Here is a 25,748-nt window from a genome sequence, read left to right on the forward strand (position 1 = left end):
AGTGAAAGGAGTGTCCACAAATATTTTTTTCTACCGTCCGTTTCAACAGCATCTTCCCCACTACGTTTCTAACTGCCACGCTGTCTCCAATCTTAAGCTCACCTGCTCAGTGGTGGTTTTGCTTGATTGTAACTCTTTTTTTCTGGGGTATGACGTGTTCTGTTTCTATCCAGTCATATTCCCTGAGCTTGAATACGGGCCTAGCTCCTGACCCCTCACTCCCCACACCATTCTTCTCTCACAGACAGTCCCAGTTGTTCAGGGTCATTATGGAAACCAGGAAACACACAAGTGGGCCCTGCTCCCTCCGGGTCTCCTAGGTCACAAGCCCATCTGAGAACATGCTGCCGTCTTCACAGGACCCTTGTTTAATGTTTTCTTTCCTGAAGTGTCATCTTTATCTTCAGACAGAAAGACTTTGTGTCTCTGCTTCCCATTATGATCAGCATATGTCTTTATGGGATGTGTTATCATGTAGGCCTACCATCCATATATGTGTGTTTTTAACATTATTTCTCAGAACTGAACTCAGTTATTTTTTGCTGGCTAATGGTTCAAATGGACCCATGTTGTCATTAAACGCTTCCTCAGTTGTTGGCTGTCTGCAGTATTTCGCTGTGAGGAATGAAGTGGCTATAGGCATCTTTTTGTTTGGCTTAACTACATGTATACAGCTGCCGTCCCTCCTTTTAAAACTGTTGTTTTGGGCATTTCACAATTGAAATCACGGGGTCAAAGGGTAGATCATTTTTATGTCTCTGGATGAGTCTTTCTGGGAGACTCATCTTCAAGGGCCCTTTGGTGCCCCAGTAGATACCACTGGTGGGGGATAGAGTTTCAAGTGAACTCCATTTGATGACAAGTGGTGCAAGGTTCTAGTCTCACAAGTAAACCTTGCTGGGCTCCAGGTGGTTAAGCTTGAGCATATGCATGTGGCCCCACTCTGCTTCCTCTCACATCCACTTCTCTCCATAGCTCAGCCCCTCTTCCTCTCAGCTGCTAGAGAGTTCATACATCTGACCAGAATGTTCTTTATATATTGAATGGAGAGGACAGTGTCTGTTAATGTTCCTGTTTCCACTTGTGCCTCTTTCCTCTTGCCTGTCCCAGCCTGAAGCTGCATTTACTCACTGATGGTGGTCACATGGTTACATCTGGACTGCTCACCATCCTTATCAAAAGTGTTCTGGTTAAAACTAAAGAGAGGCAGAAACTAGACAAAAGAGCAAAGAAAGCCGGGACCAGGTCACCTGAGGGGGCTGAGTTTAGTTTTGACTTTAAATATACAGCTGGATACAACTTCTACGCCAAAATGTATTCTTAACAAGAGGGAAATAAGCCCTTTTCTCTCTTTTCATATCCATGCCTGAACTTCCCCCTCAGCTGCCTTCTTGGTCGGGTGCCCTTGGTTTCCCCAGAGCCTGTTCAGGACTTTCCCACTTTTCATCCTTGTTCTGCTACTCCATGGTATACCCCTGGGAGTTTGCTGGGTCTGTGCCTTCTGGGGTACTCTTTGAGGTGCAGGGGCTGGGAGTTGCTTTTTCATGCAGAAGTCGGGGTGCAGTGGGTACAGCTCTCCTCCTTGGCCGATCCCACTGCAGTTACGTGTCTCATTCCTCCCCAGCACACTGCCGGCCCCCCCTGGGGGGAGTGCCCTCTGTACAGATGCCACTTCTGCTTGCAGTCCTTCCGTGGTTTCCCATCGCATGCACGATGAAGTCCACATTCAGCAGTTTATACCAGCTCCTCTCAGCAGGCTGCTGCCCACCCCCAACCCTGCTGATAACCTGTGGCATCCTTGAGTTACATGTTGTTCCCCAAACTTGCCAGGTTATTAGAGCCTCCAGCCTGGACCAGGGCTGTTCCCATCACTTGGAGTGCTCTTCCTGTCCTTGCTCACTAGTCAGCTTCAACTTGTGGACCAGTTTCTGTCATTTCCATCATACAGCCTTCAACCGCTTCAAATAATCGTCTTTTTCTACTTAACATTCACTGAGCACTTGGCTGGACATTGTGCCAACCCTTAACACATGCGACCTCATTTAATCCTCGTTGTCTTGGGAAGCAGGGTCTAGAGTCCACAGGTTTAGGTTTGAGGTCATCGGGACCGAGCTGTTAGCTACCTGGTGACACTGCCTTTTCCGGGTTCCCTTCTACCTGGCAGAGAGCACTCTGATTTGCCATGTGTGTGCCCCTCATCTCTGTACTCCCCCTGGCCTGGGACAGAGGAGACGGGCAGCAAAACTTCGAAGATGCTGGAATGAAGATGGTCTTTTTTCGTATCCGTTATAAACTTCTTCCATGCTGTTTTCATTTCTTTGTGGGAGTCAGTCATTGCAGCTTTGTGTACAGCTGTCTATGTGGGTCTCTTAGGCTGTCCGTTGGACTTTGATGCCATAAATGTTTTTCACCTTCTGTCGTGTGGCAGCTCACTTGGTGTCTTACTGAGAGTCATGGAGACTGTAAAAGGGGAGGAAGACATGGTGCCTGCCATGGTTTGCAGAGACCACATGGGATGCAGCTAGCAGTCAAAGACAACATATCTGAGTACTTGTCCTAAGGATGATGACATAACATGCAAATTCTTTGGCATGGCATATAAGGCCCTTCAAGATCTGATTCTAGATATTTTTTCAGCTTTGTCTGCTGCATCCCCGAAGAGACCCAAGCCCCAACCATCCTGAGGTGTTTTGTGGTTCCCTGAACCCTCCATGCTTTAAATGTCTCTGTTCTTTGTACATACTCTTCTTTACCAAGAATGCCTTCTCTTCTCTATCTGCCTGGTGGCTTCTTGCTCGTCTTCTATGACAACCTTCAGTGCAGCTTCCTTTAGACTTTTGTCTTTGGGTTTTCATGGCCTTTGTCTTTTTTTTTTTTTTTTTTTTTGGCTGTGTGACCCTGATGATACAGATTTTGCAAGTCTGTTCTGCCTGATGCATGTTGAGGGCAAGGCCCATGTCTCAGTGATGGAAAAATGAACAAGTGATAGTGAAAATAAGATACGTGGGAAGGAGGGAGTGATGCTGTTCCCGCACAGCTGGCTGGCTGGCAGGAGTCACATTTGGCTGCAGGAATAGAGATCTGAGTAAAGGGGCTTAAAGAGATCAGGGGTTCATTGTGAGACAGGTTTGGAGGCAGGTGGTTAAGCGCTGGTGTGGGGGCGCCATGATGTCAGCAGGAGTCCTACCCAGCAGCTCCACATGCCTTTCACAGGCCAGAGTGGAGTCATGTGGTCCCCTCCAGCTGAATTCTGAAGACAGAAATATATGGTAACAAATGGAAGTTATCTGTGCGTTTAATTTAAAATGACATTTCTTAAAAAAAAATTTTTTCAATCTGAAAAGGCTTTTCCCCAAAGAAGATACAGAAGTGGCCAATAAACACACAAAAAGATGCTCAGCATTATTAGTCACTACAGTTCAGTTCAGTCGCTCAGTTGTGTCCGACTCTTTGCGACCCCATGAACTGCAGCACGCCAGGCCTCCCTGTCCATCACCAACTCCCGGAGTTCACTCAGACTCACATCCATCGAGTCAGTGATGCCATCCAGCCATCTCGTCCTCTGTCATTCCCTTCTCCTCCTGCCCCCAATCCCTCCCAGCATCAGAGTCTTTTCCAATGAGTCAACTCTTTGCATGAGGTGGCCAAAGTACTGGAGTTTCAGCTTTAGCATCATTCCTTCCAAAGAAATCCCAGGGCTGATCTCCTTTAGAATGGACTGGTTGGATCTCCTTGCAGTCCAAGGGACTCTCAAGAGTCTCCTCCAACACCACAGTTCAAAAGCATCAATTCTTCGGCGCTCAGCCTTCTTCACAGTCCAACTCTCACATCCATACATGACCACTGGAAAAACTATAGCCTTGACTAGATGGACCTTTGTTGCCAAAGTAATGTCTTTGCTTTTGAATATGCTATCTAGGTTGGTCATAACTTTCCTTCCAAGGAGTAAGTGTCTTTTAATTTTATGGCTGCAGTCACCATCTGCAATGATTTTGGAGCCCCAAAAAATAAAGTCTGACACTGTTTGCACTGTTTCCCATCTATTTCCCATGAAGTGATGGGACCAGATGCCATGATCTTAGTTTTCTAAATGTTGAGCTTTAAGCCAACTTTTTCACTCTCTCTCACTTTCATCAAGAGGCTTTTTAGTTCCTCTTCGCTTTCTGCCATAAGGGTGGTGTCATGTGCATATCTGAGGTTATTGATATTTCTCCCGGCAATCTTGATTCCAGCTTGGGCTTCCTCCAGTCCAGTGTTTCTCATGATATACTCTGCATATAAGTTAAATAAGCAGGGTGACAATATACAGCCTTGATGTCCTCCTTTTCCTATTTGGAACCAGTCTGCTATCTAGGGATGTACAAATGAAAACCACAATAAGATAGCACTTCATACCCTCTAGGATGTTGGTGGAATCAAAACAATATAATAACAAGTGTTGACAAGGACATGGAGAAATTGAAACCCTCATACAATACCAGTTTTGCAAAAAGAACTGTAGAATGGTGCAGCCACTTTGGAAAGCAGCCTGATAGTTCCTGAAAATGTTAAACATTGAGTTACCATATGACCCAGCAGTTCCATTCCTGGCTCCCAACCCAAGAGAGTGAAAGTCTCCATCTGCACAATAATTTGTACCTGAGTGTTCACAGGAGCAGTGTTCGTAACAGCCAGAAGTGGGAACAACGAAAGTGTCGTCAAACACTGAATGGATCAACAGATTGTCGTCTCTCCATATAATGAGGTACATGAGTTGAAGGACTGACACTTCCATAACATGGATCAACCTCAGAAACGTGATTGTAAATGAAAGGAGCAAGTTAACAAAAGACCGCGTAGTGTATGATTCCATCCATGTGAAATGTCCGGAACGGGCAGATATGTAGACACAGGCAGCACATTAGTGGTTGCCTGCGGGGAGGAGGAATGAATGGAGTGAGTGCTAATGGGTTTCTTTTGGGGGTGATGAAAATGTTCTAAAATTAGTGGTGATTGTTGCACAACTGCGCCTATACTAAAAACCACTGTGCACTTTAAAAAGTGAATTGTATGGTATGTGAATTGTATCTCAATAAAACTTTTAAAAGCCAGAGTTCATCTGTTTGTGAGGCATGTCTTCCAAATTAATGTCACAAGAAAGGAACTGGTAGGGGGTGGGATGAGGTTCCTCAAACCAGTGAACATTTCACAGATTGTATTCATCTTCTCTTCCTTTGAGTCCTGGCTTTAAAACAGATCTGCCCTGCCTGCTAGGGTCAGATCCCTCTGGCTGGTTGCCCAGATGACCACAATTCTGAGTGGTCTCTTTGTCTTGTAGACTTATCAGTTCAAAAACGAACCTATTTTTCTGAGTCTCCGAAGCTGAGGAATGGAGCTGCCAGAGGGTCAGCAAATAGATGTAGAAAGCCACTTTATCTGCAGACCAGCAGAATGTCAGAAGGGTTTGCTCTATGGCACCCTTGTTCCTTGGAGATTTTCTTGCTGACGGATGGGCAGGCAGCTGGAAGGCTGTGGGGGAGTCATGTTTGGAAAGGTCTCTATGCCAAGAGTCTGCAGACAGACAACTCCCGACCGAGAGCTCTGTCTCCATAAGCCTCCAGTTCCTCCATTGGTGAAACGGGAGTGATAATAGCCTTATCAAACCAGGGCAGCGTACTGTGAACACTGAGGGCTTGCACCAGGGGTGTGGTTCTGGAACGGCAACTTCAGGCTGGCTCCAGAGGACACAGAGCGAGGAGTGGAAGGGTGCATCTGTCTGGCAGGAGATGAGGGCGTGGACGCGGTGGGGAGTGCATGTTGGGAGGCACGGTGGCAGAACTGATGATGAGAAGGCTTCAGTAGGATTAAAAAGCTCATCCTCCTCGCTCTCTCCCCTCTGCCCTTGGAGGTACAGGTTGAATCCAGGCCCATCCTCGCTTCGCAGCTGGGAGTTTCCACGTCACCTTCCCCCAGCAGGGACCAATGAAACATTTTTTATTTTTGCAGGTTTTTATTGAGAGACCAAAAGAAGAACTTCCATCCTCAGATCTCTGACTCCTAGAGGTGCCCCGGAACCTTTTCCCTTCCCCTTCCTTTCCCTTCCTCTAGCCCAGGGTCCACGTGGGGAATTTGCTTCTCCCCAGGCCCTTCCCCTCGTGACTCACTAAGTTGGTCTCTGATGCGTCCCCGGGAAGGGAAGCAGGGTGGGGTGGCATCCCTTTGCCAGGGAGAGTGACCGGTGATACGTCTACCCTCCCACATAGGATGCACCGGCTCGATGACCTGTAAGGGCCGTTTCAGCACATCCGTCTGTCCCGAGACCTGACCTTAGGCGAGAACGTAGGCTCTCATTCAGCCCTCAGGCTGTCTAGCTGCTTACAGCCGAAGGTCCCTCTTGTCTAGAATGGACAGCATCACCTAGCAGCATGCGTGCTCAAGTGCCATGAACGAGATCAAGAGTAACCGAGAACTGTACCTGCAGTACACCGCCACTGCCCCCAAGCTGCTGGCCCACATCTCCAGGCTGCTCATCAGCTGCCGGAACGCAGGCGTTTCTGTACCCAAGGGCATCAGAAACATCTTTGAGTTCACCTGGGAGGAGCTGATCAGCGACCCCATGATCCCTACCCCCTCTGACATCTTGGGCCTGGAGATCAGCATTGGCGCCCCGCCCGTGATGCTTATGGAATCAGCCCCCGTGCAGACCCCTGTCCAGAAGAAGCCGCCCCCACCAGCGCTCCCACTGCCGATGCTGCCCGCTTCCACCGGGCTGGCCAAATTCACGCACTCTCCCACCCACGGCCGCCGCAGGCAGTCCAGCCAGGAGATCCTGCACAGGTTCCAGCGGCAGTCCATCCACCTGCTGACCGAGCTTCTCAGCCTGAAGATGAAGGCCATGCTGGAGTCTGTGTCTGGTAAGTTGGCCAAGGCTGGCTTTGTGAAGCGTGGCTCATTTTTCTGGGCCCAGAGGGTCTGGCCTGGGCAGCTGTGTGTGTCCACCATACCCTCCCCAGACAGGTCTACAAGGATATGCTGTGGAGAAATGGCAGCCAAGGGTCTGCTTTGCAACTCAACTACTTCCTGAGACCACCCCCAGGAATCATCCATCCCCCTCCCGCTCCATTCCCCACATTGTCCTTCCATCCCTCCAGATTTGCCAAGCCCAGATTGAGAGGTTGACGGTGAGCATAGTGTGAGGTCTGAGGTATTGAAGGGCCCAGTTTGTGGAAATGATGCAGTGGTAGACAGAGGCAGCACCCAGGAGGAGGGGGCGAATTGGGAGGGCTGGTTGGTAGCCAGAACCAGGAGAGTCTTGAGAACCGGGGTCTGTCCACGATAAGGGTCTCTCATCCCACTATCAGGGACCTGGGAACTCATCACTGATGAAGCCTTCTAGGTTCTATTATTTTTAATACCAGTGACATCAGCTTAGATAGCATCACCAACTCAATGGACATGAGTTTGAGCAAACTCCGGGAGACAGTGAAGGACGGGGAAGCCTGGCATGCTGCAGTCCATGGAGCGGCAAAGAGTCAGACACAACTTAGCAACTGAACAACCGTAACAAAAGCATCAGTCTCCAGGCCTGTGGGTGGGGAGAGAGAAGGGGAGAGGGCAGAGAGCTAGGGGACACCTGGAGACCTTCGGAGCTCAAGGCCCTCTCATTGGGAGCCCCCTCACACCTCCTCACCCTGGGAATGGATCTTCACTCCCCCTTAATTCCAGGGCCACTTAGGGAAGCACTTTCTAGAAGCACTTTCCCCACCCTGGAGAAGAGTGAGTAGTTGCCTTTGATGACTTTCTTAGTAGGTGCCAACCCCTTGGACATTACAAAGCGCTTCGTGGAGGCCAGCCAGCTTCTGCACCTCAATGCCAAAGAGATGGCTTTTGACTTCCTGATTGGCACCATCGGGAGAAATTCTGGGAGTGCGGGACAGACGGGGAAAGGTGGGTACCTGAGTTTCAGCTCTTAGGTGAAAGGTCAGACAATACCAACAGGAGCGCAGTGGAAAGGCCAAGTCCCCAGCTGAAGTGTTTGACGTTTCCAAGACTTGAGGTGGATGCGAAGCAGCGGGGATTCTCACATGCTGCAGCTGAGCGTGCGTGCTGGTGCAGTTCCCGTGGAGAGCAGGGTGGTGGTGTCTGCGAGGGGGGAGGTGCTCTAGCATCTTACCGCCCAGCAGTTTCTCTGCTGAGGCGTTCCCTAGAGCCTGCTTCTTACACGCTCTGCGGTGAAGGACCACTTTGTAAAATTTCCAGTCCCTTGTGGATCACCCCATTTCCAAACATGATATTGTCACAGGAACATCAGATTGGTACATAGACTTCTAAATGTTCCTGTATTCACCTGGTCATGACCTGCTGTGGATTCATACCAGGCCACACTTGAGAATTGCACTGCCCTAGAGAGACACACACACATGTTATAAGAAGTCATATCACAATGTCTATTGCAGAATTGTTTGGGATGGAAAAAAAAAATGGAAGCAACCTAAATGTTCATCAACAAGAGAAAAATTACAGTCTTTAGATGATGGGACATAATGAGAAGTGGAAATTAATCAAGCACTGAAGCACACACATCAACACAGATAAACAAAAAATGGTGTTAAGCAAAAAAAAAAGTTATAGAAGATACATTTGGTATGCTGCTGCTGCTAAGTCGCTTCAGTTATGTCCAGTTCTGTGCGACCCCATAGACGGCAGCCCACCAGGCTCCTCCATCCCTGGGATTCTCCAGGCAAGAACACTGGAGTGGGTTGCCATCTCCTTCTCCAAGGCATGAAGGTGAAAAGTGAAAGTGAAGTCGCTCAGTCGTGTCTAACTCTTATCGACCCCATGGACTGCAGCCCACCAGGCTCCTCTGTCCATGGGATTTTCCAGGCAAGAGTACTGGAGTGGGGTGCCATTGCCTTCTCTGACATTTGGTATAATGCCATTTAAATAAAGTGTAAAATAACAAAATTATAGCATACTGCTTTTGAGTACATTATACAAAGTGAATGGGAATAATCAGAGGGCCTGAAATAATAGACACAGAGCTAGAGCACGTGATCTCTGCCAGTGGGAAGGCGTACAGCTATGATTTAAAAGACAGTAGTTCAGTCACATCTGTACTGTTGTATCTCTTAAGCTTGGTGGATATAGAGGTATTCATTTCAAATGCCCGAAAGTCTTCGCTGTTAGGAACCTTGATGGGGAAGCATAATAAATTTATAACCCATAGCCATTTGCCTAACCTATCAAACCCATCCCCTTTCCAGTGTCTCTCCCTGTCCGCTGACTGTTTGTCAGGCTCCCCTCGATGGTCAGAGGCTAAACATCTGACGTGAACACACAGGGCACAGGGCAAATACATTACACAGTAAAACTGCAGGGCTTGGGGGGCTGTGGGGTTTCATGAACTCCCTGAGAATGATGTTAGAGAGCTGCTGGGTGTCCATGTGAAGCCCCCAGCAAGTGATGTGGAAAAGCAAAACTAGTTGTTGCCAAGGGCAGGAGAGTTGACCAGGGCGACCGCTCCATGCAGAAAGGATGACTTGGGTATCAAAGGGTTAACAATACAAACAAATTTGGACCTTTTTGCTAAAGGCAGATGTGAAGGGACTCATGTTTTGTTGCTGTCATAAAACCAGAAAAAAAAAAATCACACCATCTGAAAAAACGGACAGTTTTTATTTCTTATAAGAATTAGGCGTGTGCTTACAATATCAGTGGACTTACTGTAAATATGAGCTAGAGAAGGTTATTTTGATAAACTTTGGTTTCCTTTCCTAAGGTAAAGTCCCGATCAAGCATACCCAATGATTTACCATGAAGTAGCTTCCCAGGAGGCACAGTGGTAAAGAATCTACCTGCCACTGCAAGAGACACAAGAGATGTGGGTTTGATGCCTGGGTGGGGAAGATTCCCTGGAGGAGGAAATGAAAACCCACTCCAATGTTCTTGCCTGGGAAATTCCATGGACAGAGGAGCCTGGCAGGCTGCAGTTCATGGGGCCACAAAGAGTCAGCACAACTGAGTGTGCACACACATGGGTTTCTTTCTGTTTTAAGAGAATGCACTCTGCCCCTTGTGTTCAGGGTCAGCTCTGCTCTGATAACAACAGGCCCTCTGATTATGCCCTGTTTATGCAGAAGGTTGCCAGCAGACATGGAGTTCTGCACCCTGCACTCCACATGGGGCTTGGAGCTGCACTCCATTGGCGCTCTACTTTGTTTGGGAGACAGCTGCCTGGCGGTCTGTCATGTGGGTAGGCGAGTCCTTTGGAGAGGAATGGGTAGCCTGGCCCAGCCACCCACCCTCAAACCTGTGAGCTGTGCTCTCCTTCCTGAACGTTGTGTTCCCTGACCCTGAAAATGAAGCACTCGTCCCTTTAGCTCTCCACCTCATAGGGTGTTTAAGCATCTTTCAGGGCCACAGGCTTTCACCTGTGATGCAGTGGCTTCCCTCATAACTTGTGGTTAACCTGGTGGAGGAGACTTTGCAGAGAGTCTGTTGGTGATGTTTGTCTGTCTGCATCAGAGGAGCGCTGAGCAAGCCTCTCCTGCATCACGCTCCCCTAGGAAATCTCTCTTGTTGGCACGTCTATTCCTGATGCTCCTTCAAATAAACCTAGAGTTTGAAAAGAAAATCTGAATGGCAAAATATAAATGAGGGAGCAGTCTGTTTGCTTTGGGAAAACATTCATCCTAGGAGGGCTTTAAGAAGAAGATTCCAGTGCCTAGTGATTTGTTTTGGATGAGTTCTGCTTTTCTGTTCCCTCTGATGGCTGAGGTAGACCCAATATGTAACTGAGTCTGGAGTGGCATTCCTCGAATGCTGTAACTAGAGTATACCCATTGCTAAGGCAGCATTTCCTTAGTAATAAAATTACTTCTTGTCTTTTCTCCTGTCTAGTCCTGACATGTCAGGAAAGAAAACTGGACTGCTCCTTGATTTTTAGTTGATGGCCATATTATGAAATAAAACAGCAAACAGAAAACATAGTCTTGCCACTTTTATGTAATAGCTATTTTTTACTTTTGCAGTTCCCTTTGTGGTTCTTCTCTCTGTGTGTATTTGTGTATGTATACATATTTTTCGAAGAATACTATAATTTTTTTATTTTTCAGTTTCCTTTACTTAACAGACACAGTGTATTCCAACATGCCTATACTTTTACAGTTGTCATTCTAAGTGAGTGTAGAGTTCTGATGCTCATGTTCCATGATTAACTGAATGCTTAGGTTTCCAGGTTTCTTGCTATTAGTATAATATGCATTGTAATATGCAACTTCATGCATGTTGGTTCTTATCACTGTTGGGTTGGATTAAGTATTAAGATTACTCTCCCAAGAGAGAGGATTTCTGGGCAGAAGGTCTCAGGATGTATATAGTTCTTGTTAAATACTGCTTTCTTGGTGAATTTTCTCTGCACCAGTAGGACTGACTGGTTTTATTCCATCTTTCTCAGTTCTTTTCATGTGGTCCTAATTTCCGGCTTTGGGTTACCAGTGAAGGTGATTGTCTTTGGTTTGTATCATTCAATGTGCAGTCTCTGGGTACAGGTTTTGTCTATTTAGAAGGTCATGTTTGCCATTTTCTTTATGAATTTGAATGAGCTGTGATGAATTGCTTGACATTTCCCAACAGTTTCATGCCCAGCATGTGAAATGACTGTATTTGGGGGAAGAATAAGCAAATGATTTGATGAAGTTTGTGGAAGAGTGACCAAGATTTTCCACAAGTAAAGGGGTGCTAGATTTTAATTCTTAAGTGGCCTACTATCAAGTGATTTCGTACACGACAGTGTGATTCTGCAAGAGACTGGTCTCTTGTTGCAGAAGCATCTGGTTTCTGCGGCTTGGAGGAGGGGAAGAGATAACTCTAAATTCTCTTCTAGCTAGCCCCGTGTTTAGTCCTTGACCTAGTGTAGCAGTTGTATCTGCATTTATCCTTAGAGTAACGTCACCTTTTGTGCCTGCCTTCTCTTTTCTGCTCTGATGTCATTTCATTCTTGAGAGATATTGGGGGCTAGGCAGAGGGGACACTGTAGAGGAGACTTTTAAAGATTTCTCTTAATCACTCTGAGCCTTCTCCAGCAATAAAAATCTTTTTCTTCCAGAATTTGGTGGTTTTGTAACAACAGGGCACTTCAGAATATCTGGCCTACCATATGACTAGGACAGAAAGTTCATTATTGTACTGTTGGTTAAAAAAATTAAAAAACTGTAATCAGCATCCCTTTCTGTTCCACTCCAGATTCCTTTACGAATATCCCAGCCATGGGCGTGAACTCACCTTATCAGCTTGTCTACGAGGCCTCTACTGGCTGTCTGAGCTTTTCCCTCTCAACCGGAAGGGAATTCAAGAAGAAAACAGGTAACTGTGATCCCCACCCCCATATCTTTGGTGGTGGGGGTGGGGTGGGAGGTGGATAGAAGATATCCTGTGGGGCTGATGAGATGGTTTGGTTTTCTGATAGGAAGGATAGGTAGCTGCCCTGGCTGGAGACCCAGCAGCTGTTAACAGATTGTGTGCCACACAAGGTGACATATCTCAACCCAGTCCCTCCACCCTGGAGTCTCATTGTTTGAATGTTTACAAGCCCTCCACTTGTGTTAATGCAGTTCCTCTTACCTGGGGCAGCACCCCTACCAAACCCACATTTTCCACCTACTACGTTATCCCATACTCACCATCTCTGCCTAGAGACTTGTGTACTCACTCAGAAGGTAGGGGAACCGATACACGAACAGAGGTATTTGGATACCAGACGTTAGCGTGAGTTCCCAACTGGGCCAGTTTATGTGGGCAGAAAACAGACATAGAGGCTGCTGCTATTCTATTGCAGAAGACAGAGCAGAAGGAAGAGCTTAAAAGAAAGAACTGGTGGCAGGTGAGACCATAGAGTGTAGCACTGACCATGCAATCAGAGCTTAGAGGAGGGATGAGTTGGGGCTGGAGAGGGCAGAGAAGGAACTTCTCTCCCTTTGGATCTTCCAAGGGCCCCCAGGCTGTGATGGCAGAGTGGTGGGGTAGGGGGGGAACTGTGTTCACAGGACGCATGGAAGGTTGGGAAGCTCAAAGACTGTCTAGTGATTCCCGCAGACCCTGGAGGTCAGGCTGGAGGTCGAGAAGCTTGGGTTGTATTCCTGAGCCTACCTCGGATGGTCATGAGTTTTGCCTTCCTCCAGGCCTCACTCTTCATATCAAGCTAATCCTCTCACTTTTTCCGTCAGTGAACAGATGTTTGTTGAACAATTGCTAGTTGTCAGCCACTCTTCTGAATGCCATGGCGTGTGGATTCTAAGACGAAGAACACCTTCCTTGCTGGAGCTGACATCCTCAGCTTCTTGTTCCCCCTGTTCCTTTACCCACGTTGATGCATTTTTCTCCCGCTCTGAGCATCACTTCCAGTGTCCCACTTTATATTCTCCTGGTTTATCCTATCTCCTCCTGAGCTGGCCTTACATCAGTGCAGTTATTTTGAGGGGAAACAGAGTCTCCTCAGGACCCTTACTGAATTCATGATTTTTCTCCCTAATGACTTCAGTTCAAGGGTGATGCCTTTTGTAAGGTTATTTCAAAACAGAAGTTCCATATGTCTGTTGATCTCTTTGTAGGCGTGGCTGTTTTCCTTTGCCACCTGAAGATGTGATCACCCTATGATATTGCATCACTCTCGCTAGGATGTATGTTCAACAATGCTGCATTTGTTATAGGTTCCTGATGTCAGAAATTATTCTCACATGAGTGCTAGGATTGGTGGTTAACTTTCCCTAATAGTTTATAAGTAACCACGTGTCCTAGTTTATCCACTTAAGTCCCATTTTATGCTATTGTCCTGACATAACTATTAATTATACCCATGTTCACTCTAAAGTGCTCTATCTTAAGGAACATATTGCTGGTGGTCCCATAGCTAAGACTCCATGCTCCCAGTGCTGGAGGCCTGGGTTCAATCCCTAGTCAGGGAACTAGATCCCACACTCCGCAAATAAGCATTCATATGCTGCAAGGAAAAGATCCTACTAATGCCAAAGAAGCTGAAGTTGAACAGTTCTATGAAGACCTACAAGACCTTCTAGAACTAACAGCAAAAAAAGATGGCCTTTTCATCATAGGGGACTGTAATGCAAAAGTAGGAAGTCAAGGGATACCTGGAGTAACAGGCAAGTTTGGCCTTGGAGTACCAAATGAAGCAGGGCAAAGGCTAACAGTGTTTTGCCAAGAGAACGCACTGGTCATAGCAAACACCCTCTTCCAACAACACAAGAGATGACTCTACACATGGACATCACCAGATGGTCAATACTGAAATCAGATTGATTATATTCTTTGCAGCTGAAGATGGAGAAGCTCTATTCAGTCAGCAAAAACAAGACTGGGAACTGACTATGGCTCAGATCGTGAACTCCTTATTGAAGAAAGTAGGGAAAACCACTAGGCCATTCGATATGACCTAAATCAAATCCCTTACGATTATACAGTGGAAGTGACAAATAGATTCAAGAGATTAGATCTCATAGACAGAGTGCCTGAAGAACTATTTGGACAGAGGTTCATGATGTTGTACAAGAGACAGTGATCAAGACCATCCCCTAGAAAAAGAAATGCAAAAAGGCAAAATGGTTTTCTGAGGAGAACTTACAAATAGCTGAGAAAAGAAGAGAAGTGAAAGGCAAAAGAGAAAAGGAAAGCTATACCCATCTGAATGCAGAGTTCCAAAGAATAGCGAGGAGATAAAAGAAAGCCTTCGTCAGTGATCAGTGCAAAGAAATAGAGGAAAACAATAGAATGGGAAAGACTCGAGATCTCTTCAAGAAAATTAGAGATACCAAGGGAATATTTCATACAAAGATGGGCACAATAAAGGACAGAAATGGTATGGACCTAACAAAAGCAGAAGATAATTAAGAAAAGGTGGCAAGAATACGTGGAAGAACTCTGCAAAAAAGATCTTAACGACCCAGATAACCATGATGGTGTAATCACTCACCTAGAGCCAGACATCCTGGAATACGAAGTCAGGTGGGCCTTAGGAAGCATCACTACAAACAAAGCTAGTGGAGGTGATGGAATTCCAGTTGAGCTATTTTAAGTCCTAAAAGATGATGCTATGCAAGTGCTGCACTCAATATGCCAGCAAATTTGGAAAACTCAGCAATGGCCACAGGACTGTAAAAGGTCAATTTTCATTCCAATCCCAAAGAAGAGCAATGCCAAAGAATGTTCAGACTACTGCATAATTGCACTCATCTCACATGCTAGCAAAGTAATGCTCAAAATCCTCCAAACGAGGCTTCAACAGTATGTAAACCAAGAACTTCCAGATGTTCAAACTGGATTTAGAAAAGGGAGAGGAACCAGAGATCAAATTGCCGACATCCATTGGATCATAAAAAAGCAAGAGAATACCAGAAAAACACCTACTTCTGCTTCATTGACTATACCAAAGCCTTTGACTGTGTGGATCACAACAAACTGTGGAAAATTCTTAAAGGGATGGGAATACCAGACCACCTTCCCTGCCTCCTGAGAAATCTCTGTGCAGGTCAAGAAGCAACAGTTAGAACCGGACATGGAACAACGGACTGGTTCCAATTTGGGAAAAGAGTATGTCAAGGTTGTATATTGTCACCTTGCTTGTTTAACTTATATGTAGAGTACATATAAGTAGCCCATCATTTCATGGGAAATGATGGGCTGGATGAAGCACAAGCTGGAATCAAGATTGCCAGGATAAATATTAATAACTTCTGGTACGCAGATTATACCACCCTTATGGCAGAAAGCAAAGAGGAACTGAGGAGCCTCTTGATGAAAGTGAAAGAGGAGAGTGGAAAAGCTGGCTTTAAAGTCAACATTCAGAAAACCAAGATCATGGCATCTGGTCCCATCACTTCATGGCAAATAGATGGGGAAACAATGGAAACAATGAGAGACTTTATTTTCTTGGGCTCCAGAATCACTGTAGATGGTGACTGCAGCCATGAAATTGAAAGTCACTTGCTCCTTGAAAGAAAAGCTATGACCAACATAGACAACATATTAAAAAGCAGAGACATTACTTTGCCAACAAAGATCCATCTAGTCAAATTATGGTTTTTCCAGTTGTCATGTGTGGATGTGAGAGTCGAACTGTAAAGAAAGCTGAGCACTAAAAAATTGATGCTTTTGAACTGTGGTGTTGGGGAAGACTCTTGAGAGTCCCTTGGACTGCAAGGAGATCAAACCAGTTAATTCTAAAGGAAATCGTCCTGAATATTCATTGGAAGGACTGATGCTGAAGCTCCAATTCTTTGGCTACCTGATGTGAAGAACTGACTCACTAAAAAAAATACTAATGCTGGGAAAGATTGAAGGCAGGAGGAGAAGGGGACGACAGAGGATGAGATGGTTGGATGGCATCACTGACTCAATGGACATGAGTTTTAGCAGGCTTCAGGCATTGGTGATGGACAGGGAAGCCTGGCATGCTGCAATCCATGGGGTCACAAAGAGTCAGACATGACTGAACGACTGAACTGAACTAACTGAAAAGATCTCACAGCCAAATTAAAAAAAAAATTTTTTTAAAAACATATTGTAGAGTCATTGTACTTTTAAGTCACTTTGGGTCTGGAGCCTCTGCTACCTGCCCCGCGCACTCACGCTGTCACACCGTGCCAGCTGGTCCTCTTTGCCATTCTAGGGTCACACACACGTGAAAGGGAGTTGCACCTACTCTCTGAGTGGACAACAGCTGTTTCTGGAGCACAGCCCAGCTTTTCAGGCAGAGAACTCTGAGAAGTCTGTCAACAGTTGTTCCTGGTTGTCATACTTTGGGATCCAAACCAACCAGGGGCAAGCCAGAAATGAGTGCTCAGGCCAGAAGGTGTTCTATAGGAGGTTAGCTGCAGGTAGCTGGCCCTCTGGTCTGGTGGCTGGAGGAGTCAGGGAAGGGACTGCGAACCACTGAAGGTGGCAGGTACCAGAGATGCTACCCAGGCACCAACCAGAAACCTCAAGTCTTGGCTAACAGTGAGGAAGACGCCATTCTGAAGCTTCCATGGCTCAGGTGGAGCCTAAGCAGTGCCTCTTGCCTGAAGTCTCATTTTGTTTTTGAGACCAAAGTGAAGATGATCCTGCATATATCAAAGGGGAGCATATGGCTCCAGCTGAGTGGGCAGCAGAGGCTCAGAAGCACGTAGGATCTGAATAGATGTTTCTGGAAATTCAGCCACGGATGATCCCCTCCACAGTTTTACATCATCATATCCTCATGCCACCTAACAGTTAAATGAAATAAGCATAAAATATTGCCACTACAGATTTCAGCATACAGAAGAAAATTCGTGAACTCAAAGACAGGACAATGGAAATTACTGAGTTTGAAGAACAGAAAGAAAAAGATTGAAGAAAAATGAACAGAGCCTTCAAGGGAGTGAAATGAAAGGACACTAGACAGAGCCACAAACTCAGGGAGAAAGAAAGATCCATAAAGGTAACACATGGGAAAGTGTAAAATTTCAGCGGTGAATTCTACAAAACATTCAAGGAAGAACTAATGCCAATCATTCTAAAATTTTTCCCCCAAATTGAAGAGGGACGCTTCCCAACTCATTCCATGAGGCCAGTATTGCCCTGATATCAGAGCCAAAGACACTATAAGAAAACTACAAGAAACCAGTATACCTGATGAACATTGATGTCAAAATCCTTAGCAAAATATTAGCAAACAGAATTTGGCAGCATATTAAAAGGATTATATAACATGATACCAAGCAGGATTTATTCCTGGAAGGCAAGCATGATTTAACAGATAAAACTCAATCATTGTAATATATCACATTTAACAGAATGAAGGGATAAAAATCCACATGATCTTCTCAGTTGATGCAGAAAAAGCATTTGACAAAACTTAACTTCTTCTTATGATAAAAAAAAAAGCACTCAACAGACTAGAAATAGAAGGAAACTACTTCCACTTAATACAAGTCATACATGAAAACTGCACAGTGGACATTGTATTCAGTGGTAGAAGATGCAAGCTTTTCCACTACGTTCAGATATGAAGCAAGGATGTCTGCTTTCACCTCTATTCAACATATTACAAGAAGTTCTAGCCAGAGCAGTTAAGCAAGAAAAATAAAAGGTATTCAGATTGAAAAGAAAGAGTTAAAATTACCTGTTTGCAGATGATATGATCTTATATGGTTGTTGTTCAGTCACTCAGTCATCTCCAGCTCTTTGCGACCCCATGGACTGCAGTGTGCCAGACGTCCCTGTCCTTCACCGTCTCCCAGAGCTTGCTCAAACTCATCTCCATTGAGTCCATGATGCCATCCAACCATCTCATCCTCTGTCATCCTCCTGCTTTCTGTCTTTCCCAACATCAGGTTCTTTTCTAATGAATCGGCTCTTCACATCAGGTGGCCAAAGTATTTGAATTTCACCGTCAGTATCAGTCCTTCCAATGAATATTCAGGATTGATTTCCTTTAGGATTGACTGGTTTGATCTTGCAATCCAAGGGGCTCTCAAGAGTCTTCTCCAACACCACACTTCAAAAGCATCAATTCTCCAGTGCTCAGCCTTGTTTATGGTCCAACTCTCACATCCAAACATGATGACTGGAAAAACCATAGCTTTGACTAGATGGACTTTTGTTGGCAGAGTAATGTCTCTTTTAAAATACGCTGTCTAGGTTTGTCATAGCTTTTCTTATATGGAGAAAACCCTAAATATTCTACACAAAGGAAGCTGTTAGAACTAATAAATGAATTTAGCAAAGTAGCAGGCTACAAAGTCAACACAAAAGTCAGTAAACGATTGAAATTATGAAAACAGTCCCATTTACAATAGTAAGAAGAAGAGTCAAACACTTAGGAATTAACAAAAGAGGTGAAAAACTTGTGCAATGAAAACTATAAACCATTGGTTAAGGAAATTAAAGAAGACATAAATGGAAACACATTCCATGTTCATGAATTGGAAGATTTGACATTGTTAAAATGTCAGTACTTCCCCAAGTAGTCTAAGGCTCGATATAATCACTATCAAAATGCCAAAGATGTTTTTTAATTAATTGATTGATTTCGGCTGCACTGGGTCTTCGCTGCTGATAAGACTCTCTGGTTGTAGCGAGTGGAGGCCCCTCTCGTCGCAGTGCGCTGACTTCTCGTTGCAGTGGCCTCTCTTGTTGCCGCGGCTCCCGGGCGCGCAGGCTCAGCAGTGTCAGCTCCCCGCTCCAGAGTGCAGGCTCAGCAGTTGTGACACATGGGCTTAGTTGCTCCATGACACATGTAATCTTTCTTGACCAGGGATAGAACCCATGTTCCCTGCATTGGCACACAGATTCTTAACCACTGGACCACTAAGGATGTCCCCTAAAGGTGTTTTTTTGAAGAAATAGAAAAACTCATCCTAAAAGTTATAAGAAATCTCAAGAGACCACCGGGTATCAAAAAAGCCTTGGAAAAGAGCGACGGGGACTGACTTCCCTAGTGGTCCAGTGGCCAAGACTCTGTCCTCCCAGTGCAGGGACCTGAGTTCAGTCCCTCATCAGGGAAGGGGATCCCACATGTTGCAACTGGAAGATGGTGCATGCTGCAACAGAGACAGAAGATCCTGCAGGCCACAGCTAAGACCCAGTACAGCCACACAAATAAGTAAAAGCAAATAAATATTTTAAAAAGGACAGTAAAACTGGAGGACTCACAAAATTGCAAAACTTACTGCAAAGCTGCACTCATCAAAATAGTGCAATATTGTCACCGTGACAAACGTATTAACCGGTGAAATGGAGTAGAGAACCCAGAAATAAATGTTAACATATATGAGCAAGTGATTTTTGACAGGGTTCCAAGACCATTCAATGGGGAAAAGAGTCTTTTCAACAAATGATGATGGGAAAACTGGATATCCACATGCAAGAGAATGAAATTGGACCCTTACCTAACACCATATATAAAAATTAACTCAAAATGGATCAAGGACTTAAATGTAAGACCTAAAACAGTAAAACACTTAGAAGAAAATGAGACAAAAACATTATGACATTGGATTTCACAGTGATTCATGATTCAGTGAATCCATAATCCAACCCATGATCCAATGACTCATTCCTTTGGATATGTCACCAGAGGCATTGGCCAAGAAAGAGAAACATAGACATACTGCATTTCATGCATTTTTTAAATTTTGTGCATCAGAAGACACTATTGACAAGAAGAGAGTCCACAGAATGGCAGGGAATAATTGCAAATCATGTCTGATGAGGGAGTAATATCCAGAATATATAGAGAGCTTCTAAAACTTAAGAACAAAAAACCTGATTCAAAAATGGGCAAAGGACTTGAATAGACATTTCTCAAAAGAAGGTATAGGCGGCCCATAGACATATTAAAAGAGGCTCAACATCACTAACTATGGGGAAAATGGATATCAAAACTACAGTGAGATACTACCTCACCCCCAGTAGGATGATTACTGTCAAAAACCAGAAAACAAGTGCTGATGAAAATGTAGAGATACTGGAACCCTTGTGCACTGTTGGTAGGAATGTAAAATGGTACATCCAGGTTTACTGTGGAAAACAGTACGGCAGTTCCTCAAAAATTAAACATGGGATTACCATATAATCCAGTGACTTCAATTCTCAGCAATACCCAAAAGAATTAGAAGCAGGGTCTCAAAGAGATGTTTCTACAAGTGTTCATAGCAGCTTTATTCACAGTAGCTGAAACACGGGTGGAACTCAACTGTCCATCAGTAAATGATGGATAAAGAATGGTTGGTCATGGGTCATCCCTGGAGATCCAGTGGTTAAGATGCCATGCTTCCAGGGCAGGGGGCATGAGTTCGATCCCTGGTTGGTTGGGGAACTAAGATCCACATGCCACATGGTGTGGTAAAAAGATAAAATTTGGTTTGTACCTATGGAATATTGTTCAGCCTTAAAAAGGAAGGGAATTCTGCAGTATTGTTACAATATCAGTGAACCTTGAGGACATTATACCACATGAAATATACCAGTCACAAAAAAGACAAATACTGTATGACTCCACTTATACAAGGTACTTAGAGTAGTCAGTCATAAAGATAGAAAGTTAGACTGGCAGTTGCCAGGGCTGAGGGGAGAATGGGGAGTTATTGCTGCAGTTTCAGTTTTACAAAATGTGAAGAGTTATGGGAATAGATGATGGTAACAGTTGCACAACACCGTGGATGTATCTGATACCTCTGAACTGGCCTCTTTGCTAAGTTTTCGTTACGTGTATTTTACCACAAGCACACGCAGAAAACTCCAAAACATCACACTCCAAGTCTCAGTCCATACACTCTGCCCTCTGCTGCAGGCTGAGATAAGCCAGCATCACAGAAGTGTTGAAGCCCGTTCCTTGAGCTGGAATTGAGACTTTTTGTCTTAAGTCAGAAGTATCACAAGGAATCCCTTCTGTATCCATGGCAATAGGTGTCCTCTCCCTATCCAGAACCAGGCCGCCCTTGGGGAAACGTGGCTGGATTCACCATCCTGCATGAATGTTCCTGACACCCACTCGGTTGACTCACAGAGTGACGCCTGTTTCATAAGACCTGCTGGGAGTTCCTGTCTCTGGAAGCATAAATGATTCCCAGTTATTTTGACTCTCAAAGGATGCAGCTCTCCTGCTCTCCCCAGCCCCTCTTCCCAGGTAAACAGGAGCATCTTGAGAAACCATTGTCTCAAACTGTCCTTAACCTCTTCATCTCCAGCTACAGGCAAACCCAAAAATACAGACGATGCTTTGGCATCCCCGCAGCGAGGAGCAGGAGCGGGAACCTCTGCCTCCGAGGTTATCGAGTTGAACGACCCTTGTCCTGAAGCCCGGGAGAAGCTGCAGGAGATGTGTCGCATTATGTGAGCACCTCAGTGGTTGGGGCAGGTGGGAAAGGAGGGCATGGCCTGTGTGTGCGGAAGGGGGATCCTGGGAGTGTTGGCCACCCGGTGCCCCCAGCAACAGTGGAGGGGTGATTGTCGTCCCTCACACGCACATCCCTAGTCCTTTACCGTTCATAGTCCTTTTTAGTCCTGCTGTAACCTTATGAAGAAGGTAGGTTTATGCTCATTCTGCAGATGAGGAAACTGAGGTACCCCAAGTGCATGGTAGTAAAGCATTGTCTGAGGTCCTCCAGCTCAGTGAGCCTGACCCAGGGCAATGTCAGACCCTCACCAGTCAGACCCCTTTGCATGGCTTCTTATAATTTACACACTCTTACAGTTAAGCATGTTTATTTTTTAACAATTTGTTAGATGTTCTCTTTGGAAAAAAAGAAACACCTCTCAAACAAAACATATCTACATGGGTGATTAATGACATTTATGATTTTGTGGGTCACGAGGCCTAGCAGGTGAACCTGCATTTGCCTTGTTCCCTGGAACAAGGCCCATGAAGGACTTCAAACATAGTCACATCTAAGCATATGTGTGTCCTGGAGCTCCTGGGAGACTGTCTCTGCAGCTGTAGAGCTTGGGTAGAGGGCAGCCACCCAGTTTGCTCATAACTGTGACATTTCGGAAGGAAACTGTCTTCCTTTGTAACCTCAGGATTGGGAGGGGATCAAAGCCTCCAGCTCCCCACCCCGTTCTGCACATAGGCCCACCCCATGGGTCTCCACCACTGTGCAAAAGGTGGAAATGAGGCCAGGAGTGGTCTGACGGGTACAGCCCTTCTCAGTTCTTCCTAAAAGCATTACCTGTGAGGATGAGGTCTTGGGGTGGGAGAAGGTCCTCCGGGAACAGGGAGATGGGATGGGAGTCTCAGGAGCTGGGGAGGAGCTACAGGGAGCCTCCCTGGTGAGTGAGAGCCAAGTGGCTAGAAGACATGTTGATCTCCTTCCCTGCAGAGAAGCCGAAAGGGTCTCGTGGAAAGGGAGGAATATCTTCTACCCCATCATCATACGCAACTACAGGGCAAAGATGCCCCCTCATCTAATGTCGACCCCCAAAGGGGATGCTCAGACCCAGAGCTCCCACCACCCTCACCCTCCGGGTGCTCAGACTTATGCTCCCGCCCCTCACCAGCCTCCTGCCCACCACCTCCACTCCGGCCGGCACTCTCTGGAGTGGAAGGGGCCCAGGAAGGTCATCAAGTTGCATTACTCCTTCTACGATGGGTCCTCCTTCGTTTAGTATCCTTCTGTTCGGGCCTTTCTCCCCGCAGCTCAGCCCAGAGAATTCCAGGGTTTGAAAAAGCCGGGGTTTCCTTTGGCTTTTCAGTTGATCAGAGAAGCCTGGTGACCAGCGCTTCGGGGTATTAAGAATTTGTCCAGGTCAGAGGAAGAAGTCCTGCGAGTCAAGCCTCCAGTTCAGGTCCTGTCAACTAGGATGCAACAAGACCAGCTGTGTATGATCATGTGTCAGTCTGGGCTGGGGGTATAGTAATGGTCTCTGCCTTCGAGTCTCTCCCAAGCAAGAAGAGGTTAGAGACACAGAACATCTCTAGCTGAGACAAGGTGACAGGAGACCCCAGTCCAGGTGGGAGAGTCTTCATCTTTCTGTTCCAGGCTCATTAGATGAGCCCTGTGGTTCTTGAATACTTTGCCCACAAGATCCATGTATTTGGAGTCTAACCCACACCCCAGAACCCACCTGGCATGTGCCTGCCCAGGTTGCTCTGCAGCAGAGGTCTGTCTGCGTTCGTGAGCATATGGGCAGCTGGGTCCCAGCCTCGGGGTGTGGGAGTGGCACAGGGGGACACATTTTCTCTTTGAGAATCTGATGAAAGGTGTAGACCCTCTTCCTAGAAACATGTACTCAGACATGCAGGAAAAACATGACCTGTGATTGCAGGGGGTCTGCAGACCCCCACAACTTGTTTATGTACCTGGATTTTAGAACGCTAGATTGAGGAAAACTGAGCTTTCTGATATGCAAATCCTTGGCAGGTAAATGCTGAGGGTTACGCATATTTTAGAGTGAATGGAGTCAGACTGCTTTTTTCTTTCACAAATGTCTATCGAGTATCATATGTGGTGATGAATAGAATGAAGGTGCCACTTTACCTTGGAGGTAGCAACTTGAATATGATTGCTTTCTTCTGAAATGAAGAAAAGGAGTTTGAATTTGGGTGTTGATGGTGAGAGAGGGCTCCCTTTGGAGAACAATGCGGGGGAGAAACGGTGTATCAGGAAGGCACCTTGGACCCTAATCTCCTTACGGGGGCCCTGTCGCCCTCTCTCCAACGTGCTCTAGAGCTGGACCGGACTCAGATGCACAGCCTGTTTGTCAGCAAGGCTCTGAGGCCAGAGAGGGCAGAGTGCTGACTCCAGACTCTGCAGCCTAAGTTGGAAGAGATGCAAAGAAACACCAATCTTTTCATTCTTGTCCCTTCATTGTAGCAACAGGGAAACCAAGGCCCAGAGCGGGGCTCACCCAGTGCCACAGGGGAAACTGGTGGCAGAGCCAGCCCTGGACCCAGGGTCTCCTGACCTCCATTCGGGGCCCTCTTCCCAGCACCATTTTTATGCCTTTCAGGATTATTCCCTCCCACAGAGAGCAGGACAGGGGTTCTGGAAGCCAGGGGGAAACCTCATTTTACTAATAAAACCACTAAGCATACAGGGTCTACCACCTTTGGCAGAGAGGGTGGCTGTCTGAGCTGTCTCAACAGGCAGCTCAGCAGGTCTGCCGGCCATGGCCCCTCATTTTCTTTGGCTTCCTCTCAACTGAACTGGGCATTCAGAACTGCAGTGCCTGTCACAGGAGTCCTATTGTTTCTCTGGCCATAAATGAGTGCATTCATCACCCTCTGCTCAGCCCTGCTTCCAGGGCACCCTGTATGTTGAACCCAGCACACTCCTTCTTAGGCAGCTGCTGCTCACAGGGGTCGTGGGGCTCCCCCTCTCTGACTCTACACTGCATTGAATGGGACCCCTTTGCTGACTCCACGCTGCATTGAATGGGACCATTCCCCAGAGTTCACGAAGCCTGTGTCTGCCACCAGAGCGGGTGAACTAGTATAGATCAGGGGTTTGGGGGCCCGCACACAGCTCAGCCTTTTGGGATCCATACTCACTCCCCTGCCGCAGAATCCTGAAGGTCTCCTGCTGGAGACCTGAGCCATTGACGCTGGTGTGCTTGACCTAATCCCCAATGATCATCACATCCTGGCCATTAGTGCAGTTCCACTGTGGGAGGAGCGGAGGAGGGGCCTGGATTCTAGGCCCAGTTCTTGGTGACCCTGCCCAAGCCACTGCATCCCTCTGGGACTTACTCCTCTCCATTATAAAATGACGAAGTGGGACCCGGTGATCTTGAAGGACAGCGTCTGTGTTATGGTGACAAAATGGCCAAAACACAAGTGCAGCTGGTGGGCTGAGTCTTCCTCTCCACCTCCCCACCCCTTGGTCTAGCCAGAGCTTTGTTAACTTCACAGGTCTTTTCAGAGAACCAGTTCGGCGTGTTTCTGGTTCTCTCCATTGTCTTTTTCTCTACCTTGTTTTCTTGTATTATTTCCCACTTCTGCTAGCTTTAGTTTTACTTTGCTCTTTTAATAGCTCATTACAGTGGAAGGTTCAGTTGTTGATTTGATATCATTCTCCTTTAGTACAAATATTTTATAAAAATTTATTGGAATATAATTGATTTACAATGTTAGTTTCTGCTGTACAGTGAAGTGAATCTCCACTCTTTTTAATTTTTTTCATCTTTTAAAAAATTGATATATAGTTGATTTACTATATCTACTCTTTCTAAGATTCTTTTCCCATATTGGTCACGGCAGAGTATTGAGAACAATTCTCTGTGCCACCCACTAGGTT

General features: G+C 46.0%; 1 protein-coding gene across 1 annotated transcript in view; it reads left to right on the forward strand.

The window, feature by feature from the left end:
• The first annotated feature begins 5,972 nt into the window (after nt 1-5,972).
• C22H3orf20 (chromosome 22 C3orf20 homolog) overlaps nt 5,973-25,748 on the forward strand; it is a 53,633-nt gene continuing 33,857 nt past the window's right edge. The window contains exons 1-5 of the mRNA XM_027523498.1: nt 5,973-6,893; nt 7,786-7,926; nt 12,223-12,342; nt 21,708-21,846; nt 22,833-23,117. Coding sequence (XP_027379299.1) covers nt 6,422-6,893; nt 7,786-7,926; nt 12,223-12,342; nt 21,708-21,846; nt 22,833-23,117 — 1,157 coding nt within the window. The 5' untranslated portion in view covers nt 5,973-6,421. The remainder of the gene's footprint in view (nt 6,894-7,785; nt 7,927-12,222; nt 12,343-21,707; nt 21,847-22,832; nt 23,118-25,748) is intronic.

Source organism: Bos indicus x Bos taurus, chromosome 22, assembly GCF_003369695.1.
Source record: "Bos indicus x Bos taurus breed Angus x Brahman F1 hybrid chromosome 22, Bos_hybrid_MaternalHap_v2.0, whole genome shotgun sequence".
Taxonomy (NCBI): Eukaryota; Metazoa; Chordata; class Mammalia; order Artiodactyla; family Bovidae; genus Bos; species Bos indicus x Bos taurus.